At 50.7% G+C, this 9,570-nt stretch overlaps 1 protein-coding gene across 1 annotated transcript in view; it reads right to left on the reverse strand.

Moving 5' to 3' along the window:
* Positions 1 to 4,490: 4,490 nt before the first annotated feature.
* The window catches only part of NPFFR2 (neuropeptide FF receptor 2), an 89,324-nt gene continuing 84,244 nt past the window's right edge, over positions 4,491 to 9,570 (reverse strand). The window contains exons 5-6 of the mRNA XM_019516764.1: positions 7,707 to 7,806; positions 4,491 to 6,148 (exon numbers count right to left, since the gene is read on the reverse strand). Coding sequence (XP_019372309.1) covers positions 5,305 to 6,148; positions 7,707 to 7,806 — 944 coding nt within the window. The 3' untranslated portion in view covers positions 4,491 to 5,304. The remainder of the gene's footprint in view (positions 6,149 to 7,706; positions 7,807 to 9,570) is intronic.

Here is a 9,570-nt window from a genome sequence, read left to right on the forward strand (position 1 = left end):
TAGCCTCACCAGCCTGCCTGCACCCCAGCGCCACTGCCTGGAGCCACAATGCCATATACCTGCTAGGCCTGAGCTATCCAAGCCTGCAGGCTGCTGCAGGCTCCAGCTAGACCTGCCAGGGCCCAGGCCCAGCTGCAGGCAGCTTCTGGCTGATGGAGCCAGCTCCACCTGCCCACAGCCTACCCCCAGCAGCCTACAGAGCCTGCATTTGCTGTGAGGCATTGCCTCAGCTGTGCGGTTGTCAGTCCTATGTTAGGCGCTGCAGGCAGCTGCCCAAGCCCGGCAGCACAGCAACATCTGTGCAGAGGCCCAGAGAAGACAGCAGCACCCCAAATGGTAATGTCCTTGCTGATGCCAATCCCCATACCCATGCCTGCCATCTGGGGCCCCAACTGATCACAGGGTGAGACTGGTGACCTCATGGCACTGCAGGGCAAGGTGGAGGTGCAGCACCAGTTTGAGCATGGAGAGCACCCCAACAGCCATGTCTATGAGGGGCTGTCAGGCCAAATGCAGGACTATGGGCACAACTGGTCAGTGTGGCAATGCTATATAAAGGTCAAGGCCTTGCGGGCACAGTGGGTTCCGATCACCAACTGCAGTTGTCACTTGGGGAGTGCCCGTAAGTCCATGCCCTCTATGTGGCAACTGATGGACATCCTTGCATCCTGGGATTCAGGCCACAGCTATGCTATCTACAGCAACACAGGCGGTCTACCTGAGCCCCGACCCTAGCCTGGCACCCATGATGACATTCCACCAAGGAGGGGCCCTTGGGCTTGCAGCTGCCTGTCCTGCCAGGCTCCCCACCTCCACCCTCCATCAGCAGCTCAGCACCTGTTGCACCAGCTCTGCAGCCCCAGCCAAGAGGAATGGCCAGCCATGACACTGACAGCCACCAGCAGCACCAGCTCTTCCCTGCCCTCACCTGGGTGCATGACTGCCATACCCCACCATTTGAGGATACTGCTCAGAGGCGCACACCATCACAAACAGCCATGACCACATAGAGCTACCAGCTACACCAACCCTGGCCACATAGTAAGGCCTGCACTATGGGAAGGGCCCTCCCTGTCCTGACCCTTGCACCTGCCCCTGGCCCTTGCCCCTGCCCCCGCCCCCACTCCCTGCCCAGCCTGCCCACACTCCCCTGGCCCTGGGTTCTCCCCCCTCAGCACACAGGAAGGCAAGAGACAGTGCAAAAAGTTATTGAGCAGCCCATGCCCCTGCAGCTAGGTGGACACAGGCCTCTCACATGCTGAGGAATGTATTGATGTTGGTGGCAATGTCTGCTTGGCAGCAGGAGACAGGAATGTGTAGCTGAGCCACAGGTAGCCCTCCAGGTGGCAGCAGTTATGGGGCAGCCCAGGCTCGTCCCCCACACCGTCGTAGCTTAGGGTCCCATGCCAGGTATGCAGACGTGCCTGGGGCACCATGGCCATCATCAGCAGGGCGTAGCGAGTCAGGCACCCCTCAGTCCATACAAACAGCTGGTTGCATCCTGCCCAGGGCACATGAAGAGGGGCACACTCAGAGTGCAGTGGCAGTACAGGGGGGGCTGGCCCCAGGATGCCTCCCTAGAGAAGACCCCTGTGGGGAGGGTGAGGACATGGGCAGCTCTTCATCCCAGTCATAAAGGATCCCCACACCCGGGCACCAAGCTGCCAGAAGCCTGACGTGTCTCGCCCGGGGAACAGGGTAGGGGAGGCAGGTTGCCCGTGGCCAGCACCCAGTGGCCCACCAGCCCCAAAGGAGTCAGAGGAGATGGGGGGATTGGCCATCAGCCACCTAGGCCCAGCCCTACCTGCCTGATTTAGCATGGTTCCTGGGCTCCCATGCATGCCCAACCCCTAATCTGAGGCTGGGCAGTGCATGGCCCATGGTACCCAGCATTCTATCTCTGAAATGTTGCAAACTCACACAAAGAGCTTCTTTCTTTCTACAGCACCTGCAGCTGCATGTGGGGGAGAAGCTGCACTTGGCAGCCAGGCTGCAGCGTCAGGGTCACTGACACCAACAACTGGGGCCCTGTGGATGTGCTGGCTTCACCAGAGGAGGACCCTGAAAAGGATCCTCTTTCTGGATCACCTGGTCAGGGAGTCAGAGGACTGGCTGGAGGATGCTTAGGCCTTTCAGGTGGAGGATGTGGCCTTCCAGGACAGATGGCAAGTGGAGGATGTGGCCATGAAGATGCGCAGGACTAGACAGACTGGGAGCTCTGGGTGCAGCTCCTGGCCTCAAGTGGCACTGTGGGAGCAGACTGCAGTCCTGGCCAGGGCACTGTAGGCCATGGATGATGACTGCCAGGTGCTGGACACAGTTCTGGTCTTGGCAGTCACCTTTGTGCCACTTGCTGCCCAGCCTCTCACCCTAGCCCTGCCTGCCCCCCTGGCATTCCCTTGCTGCCCAGCAGCAAGCCCCCACCTGGGCCTGGGAGGAGGTCCTGTGCCACCTCCAGCAGCCAGAAGCCCCTGCCCTGGGTTCAGTGCCACCCAGCTCCCCTGCCTGGGCCAGGCCTGCCACTCACCCTGGCTCCACATGCACACAGAGCCAGAGCTGCCTGCAGCGGGTCCAGGACTACGCATCGCCCTGCTGTCCCTGGACACCACCTGCCAGAGGAAGAACCACCCACAATGTGGGGAGCACTGGCCACCGTCACCTCTGGGTAAGCCCCCTTCCCACCACCTCCTTCACACACCACAGTATGTGTAGCTGCAGGGGAACGGCCAGAGAATGAGACACTGGCCACCTGTCCTCAGACTCTGCCCCCTAGGCATCCCCACCCTATAGCCCCCCAACCTGGAGTAGCACACTAAGCATTTTGTACATAGTTTTCATGGGGAAGAAGGTTTTTTACTGTTGGTAGGTGGCATGGGTGGAGGAGGGGCATTGTTTGTTGAGGTTGGAGGGGGCCTCTGTTTGTAGAGGGGGAAGAGGGGCTCTGGTTGATGTGAGGGAAATAAAAGCTTGTTCTTCTGAGGCGTGTCTGAAGTGAGCATGGTGCTGGGGGTGGGCAAGGAGGGGTGGGGGGTCCATGGGTGCCAGTGCAGGTAAGCTAGAGTGGGGAATGTTGAAGGATGTGGTCAGCCAGTGCCTCCCACACCCAGTGCCCTGGCCCCTGTTGACAGATGCATGGTTCTCCTGGGGCCTTGGCAGGAGGAGCTGCTGTTGTTGCCACAGGTAGTGCTCCCACTGCCAGGTGTTCTCCATGCATCACATCTCCTCCTGGGCCTCACAGATACAGCACACAGGCACAAAGGCTGTGATGATGAGCAGAGGGAGGTTGTTCTTAGTGAACTCGAGGGAGGTGGTGAGGGTGCACCAGCATCCCTCAAGGTGGCCAAAGGCACACTCCACAAGGAAACAGGTCCATCCCAGGCAGCAGTTAAAGTAGGCCTGGTGGGGGTCCAGGTGGCCAGTGTAGGGCCACATGAGTCACAGCAGGTGAGGTCTCCAATGAGGATGGGTGGGACCACCGTGGCACCAAGGTGCGGGTGGGTCACCCCCAGAATGAAGCACCCATTTTCCACCAGGCCCAGTAGGCTGTAGTTTTGGAAGATGCAGCATCATGGGCACTGCCTGCCCAGCTAGCACTCGCACATGAAGACACCTCAGTGGAGCATCATGGAGTGAAAGCCCCTCTGGCTGCCGTAGTAGGGCCAATCACCATGGGGTGGGCAGGTGACATGGATGTAGGTCCAGTTGAGGGCCTCAATGTACTGAGGGAATCCCAGAGCATGGGACTTGACTACTACTGCCAGGGAGTCATGCATGCAGAGCATGATGTCCCCCAGCACGTCCTGTAGGGTGCCACACACCTCCAGGACAGCCTCTTCTGTGATGGCCATGCTCACACCAAACAGGTTGTTAGGCATGGCCAGCTTGAGCAGGGTGAGGGCCAGTCAGTTGTCCACAGGGAGGTGCAGCTGCATGCTGGTGTCCTGCCACTCCACGTGTTGCCAGAACTGCTCCAGGAGATCCCACAAGGTGTCATCCTGAAGGCCTCTAGCCACTGCTTATCATCCCAGGTCTGCTGGACAACATGATGCCACCAGTCCTGGCTGGTCTGATGGGCCCAGAAGCATTGAAGCTGCAGGTCCAGGAGGGCAATGGCAGCCCCAGAACTGGCATCCTGGAGCTCACTGTTGGCATCCCTAGTGGGGTCCGGTCAGACAGATGGGGTCAAGACAGCAGGTGTGTGATGGTGACCCTGGGACAACGCACAGTGGGTAGACAGGTGGTCACTGCATGTGGGGAAGCTGGGAGGGATGAAACACGTGTGGTGAGGAGTCAGTTGGTGTGGTGGGCCAGTAGGGCTAGCACAGCAGCCAGCATGAGTGCAGGGTGCTGGCCATCTCTATCAGGGGCAGTGGCAGTAGAAGTGGCAGAAGTAGCCATGGTGTGGGGAGGCACAGGTAGCAAGGAGAGCGCTGCTGCGTGCTGTCCCTGCACTGTGTATACTGCTCCTGGCCAGGGACATGGTTGGCCAGAAAGCAGCAAGTGGGACTGGTTTTTGAAGAGAGCTGCTGGCAGCCAGAGCCTGGAGCTACCCTTGGTGGTGGCAAGGGCTCATTGCAGGGCCCCAGGAAGCGGGAGCAGATTTACTGCCAATGGCAGCAGATCTGGTCCTGCTTCCCTGTACATGTGGACATCTGTCTGGGACCGAATAATTTACTCACGAGTAAACTGGTACCTCAGCAAATGCATGTGTAGACTCGCCCACTGATTGCAAAAGGGTTACTCCTGATTTCCACTGGTATAATAGAAAACAGAATCAGGTCTCATTGCATAGTCCAGACAACCAGATACTATGCAAGTTACATATATTTTTTAGACACTAATGCAGTGGTTCTCAACCTTTCTAGACTCAAGGCACTCCTCAACAGGTTCAAGTTACACATTGATATGCTCAAGCAATCCCTCAGAAAATGCCAGCTCTTAGTTTTTGCTCATTTTTGACTGCAAAAAAATAAATGAGCAATTCCTCTGTTGCAAAGAACTCAGAAATATGGCAACAGGTCTGAATGCATTTGACACAATGGATTCCTATTTAAAATCTCTAGTTCATCTTGTGATTAAGTGTGTCCATCCAGCAGTGCTAACATTGTGTGGCACCCTGTGACACTCTAGAAAGAACATCAAGGAACCCCAGGGTGTTGCAGCACCCTGGTTGAGAATCGCTGCAATGTGTCAGGAAGTTTTTTTTTTGCCAGAAAGGGCTTGAATATTGGAAATCTCATACCACATCAGAAGAACTCTAACAAGGAAAATGAAATAAATGATGTTACTAGTTCACAGCACATCTCATTTAACTCCATTGTTATTGGAGGACTTTTCTAGGTCTTCCATCATCAACTCCTGCTGGTTGACCATCCAGTTCCCTTTCTTAACTGTTTTCCCCTCATCCTCAGCCTTTTTACAAGCTTGGTCCTGGGCAGGCTGGCAAGCGGCTGCCGGTAAAATGGCATTGCTTTGGCCTCGCTGGGAGTAAACGTCCCTGCGAAACATCTCTCCAGAACAGAGCTGAAGTTTAAAGGCTGCCTGGAAACCTCGGCGAAAGTTCTCATTGAAGAAACCATAGATGATGGGGTTGATGCTGCTATTGAAAAAGGCCAGCCAGTGAGCAAAAGGATAGATATAAATGTTGATCACCTGCAACTGGACTTCTGTCAGATTGGCGTAGTCTGAGAGCATCATCAAAGTCCACAAGGGAAGCCACGATAAAATGAAAAGCAAAGCCACAGTGATGAGCATTTTGATGACTTTCTGCTTCTTCTTGGACACAGCATGGCGCTGCTCCTGGCCATGTTTTCTTGTAGTTGGCACTGCTGTGTTGAAAAGAGCAATACCTATCCTAGCATACATAATGACGATGAGTGACAGTGGAGCCAGGTAGATATTGGCAAAAAGCACGGTTGTATATATTTTTCTCATTTCCTGATTGGGCCAATCCTCCCGGCACCAGTATACTGGGCTGGTTTGATTGTTATAGCCAAGAATCACTCGGAAATACTTTTCCTCTTGCACCTGCAACATGACAGCAGATGGGCACATGATAGCAATAGCCAACACCCAGACGACAACAATGATGACAACTGCAGTCGATATGGTAAGCTTCTGCTTAAATGGGTAAACAATGCTTCGGAACCTGCAGTGGAGAGATGGAAATATCAGAGGATAGCTCTCAAGGCAATATGACTGATACCAGTGTTCTTAAAGTCCTAAGAAAAATATAGAAGAATCATCCTCAGGAAAAACTGGCCCTGCCTCATTGCTTTAATATTTACCAGGAGCTCCATCTGGGCTTTGCAGCCCATGCTAAACTATGTGGTTGGGACTACACTGTTACCTGTATCTGAGCTAGCTACTCGTAAAGATCTATCTAAGCTTTGGTTGAACCTTTCATTGTGAAGTGGAGCACACCCATAGACAATTCCCCATCTGTTCATGCTTGCCTGGACCACCTCCCTGACCAATGACAATGGAATAACACCCTTGTGGCACCTGCAATAACTGCTTATATGGAAACTTAACGTTAAGGAAGTGTTACATTTTTTGCATCCCATCTTGTGTTACTTACCAGCTGGGCACAGAAAGAAGCTACCACCTACCTGTTATTGACTTTATACTAGTTATAAATAGGTGCCAAAGTGCTGCTCAAAAGTGTGTTTATGAAACACCTGTGCTAAATCTTGCAGCTGTTAAAAAAATGTAACATGCATCAATTAAGGATGAACTAAATATATGAGTACTGAATGAAAATTGCTATAGCTATGTTTAATTTCAAGGTTATTGTTTTCAAATTTGCTCCTCACTTCCCTATGTCTGACAGTAAAAGGAGGGGGAAGGGGCTTGCAGGGAAAAAATTGGGGGGGAAGCAGAGAGCAAGGACCTATCTGATTCCCCAGATTTATTTACCCTGCTGTAGAAATGTGAGGGGGACAAATTCAAGGAAACCTCCAATAATTATATTATATACCTGAAAAATTATAACAAAACTATACATTTTCCATATATAAAATCTAATTATTGGGGGGTGTCTTATAATCAGGGTCATCTTCTATTTGAGTAAATATGGTGAATCTCCTCTGCTGAACCTGCAAATAACACAGCTGGGAGAAGAAGGTCAGCAGAAGGGTTCAGTTGCCTAACTACTGTGATCCAGGCCCCCAGCACTGATCTCCCATCTGTCCTGCTGCCACCAGCCTGACTGTGGTCCTTTTGCTACATTAGCAGTCACTAGAAGGGAGGGAGGATGCAGGGTCTGTGCGTTGCCTGGAGACTGATGTTTCCAGACCGGAATAGGAGTATTCCCTGTTCTAAGAGTCTCTTCTGTGCAGGGAGGGAGGCACTCTGACTTGTCTTCCTCTTTTCCCATTTTAGGAAGTGATCAAAGAGCAGGGCACAACAAGTTGCTCCTCATGCTACAAGCAGCAGCAGGGAAAGCTGAGTTCACGCTCAGTAGGCTTCCCTGAAGTACCTGTTTTTCTACCCTTCTTATGGAAATTCAGGGGAAGGACATTTTGTGGCCACACTTCACCTTTCCTTGCTTAATTTTGCCAGCTTCTCAACTGAGCTGAAAAATACCCTGAACTAGAGATATAGTGAAACTGTATCATGATAACAACAGACACTTGGATATCCTGAGAGAATGGTCACTGTATATATTTTAAATTCCTGTTGGCTTCAGTCTTTTAATATCTTACCTGTCAACTGCAATTGCAACCAAAGTGAAAACAGAGGCTGAGACAGAGATTCCCTGGACCATGCCACTCATCTTGCAAACCATGCTTCCAAAGGGCCATCCTGGAAGGCACAAAGTGAAAGAGCCTGAGCAATTTCTAATTGTCACCATGTCACTTCAGTGTTGAAGGCTCCATCCTTCCTCTGATGTGCATGGCAAACTCCCTAAAATTAGCAAAGTGTATATTAAAATGAAGGAGCATGTTGCTGTCTAGTGACTCAGGATGAAGTAACTTAACAGGTGGAAAGATTATGTAAGTAGAAGATATTTGGACAGAGCTTGCAGATGTGTTTCTCATCCCTAAAGTGACACGTGTACCTATCTCCTTAACCCAAATGCAGGTTAAAGCAATATCTCCTGAGGGAAAGCAGGGACAGCCACTGTAGCAGTACCATAACTACTGCTGGGCAAGTGAGACACAATCCCACTGACATAAAGGAGGTGCCAGAATGGAGCCTCCCAGAGAGTCTGAACAACCCAAGTGTGGTGCCAAATCCACTGATTTCCATAGCTGCTAGTGATGGTAATATGTGGCACTCAGTGAAGAGTCAGGGTTTGGTGTGGGAGTCCCTCACAGCCATTGGGACAGCTGGAAGCTTATGTGGGACACATCCTATTAACCTTGGTCTTCTTATCAGCATCACATCCCTGCTGTGGGAGCCACTGCTACTACAGAGAGAGGTATCCGCACAGCCAGCACCCAGGAGGAATCAGGGTTACTGGGAAGTGATCCCCATGCTGCTCAGGGCCAAACTGTACCAGTTTGCTGTAGTTGCAGTGCTGTAGTTGGTTCCATATGTAACATGGACCTTATAGATTTCATAGACATTAAGGCTGGAAAGGACCTTGCAAGATCATCAGGTCCAGCCCTCTGCCCAAGGGGCAGGAAGTCAGTAGGGGTCAAAATATCCCAGCAAGATAAGCATCCATGTATTTCTTAAAGGAATCCAGAGTAGGTGCCTGCACCACCTCTGAGGGGAGTCTATTCCAGGCCCTGGGGTTTCGAACAGTAAAGAAGTTTTTCCTTATGTCCAGCCTTACCTTACCTTACCTTACCTTACCTGACAGAGGGAGTTGGTAGTCAAATTTTAAATAAATAAATGCAAAAGGGCAGAGAAAAATGGGAGTTAATATTTCTTACATTTTTAGAAGAAGATATTATTTTATGTTTTTAGCATTAATATAATAATTGCATAAAGTGTGGATAACAACATATCCTTTGGAAAATATATTAAAAAAAAACCCTTCTTTCAAAATTGTCCATGAAAGTATATTAAACAGAAAGGGAGAGAAAAGAGGAAAGTTTCCATGCACAAGAAAGACCACAAAACACATGCAATTTGCAGGGTTAATCAAAAGACATTATTTAACCCTGTGTTCTTTTATGAAACTATTGCTTATAGCTTGCTAAAAGGCACTACCTCTGTGGCTTCAACCCTACACCAAACACCTTAATTAATATCTTCTGACTGGCTCATCTTTTGAGAGCCTTTTCCAATTTTGAAAAATGGTTGCTAACACTTTTAAAAGATAGTTGCTAGAAACACTGTGTAGATAACTAGTAACATATATGTTGCTAGTATTCTTTCAACATTTACTGCTTCTTCAAGCATTCAAAGACAAGAATGATAGCATTTATCTTCAAACCAAACTAGATCGAGGCTTGTTCAGCATTATAAGGTTTAGAGCAACAAACAAGGTGAAAGAACTGGTTTTGAGAGATTTTCTGTTTGCGGGTGACGCAGCCTTGGTTGTCCACAGTAAACCTTCCCTGCAAAATCTCTTGGACAGATTTTCTGCATCATGCAAAGCTTTGGATTGACAAG

This window comes from Gavialis gangeticus, unplaced genomic scaffold (assembly GCF_001723915.1).
Source record: "Gavialis gangeticus isolate Ggan-Ray unplaced genomic scaffold, GavGan_comp1, whole genome shotgun sequence".
Lineage (NCBI taxonomy): Eukaryota > Metazoa > Chordata > Crocodylia > Gavialidae > Gavialis > Gavialis gangeticus.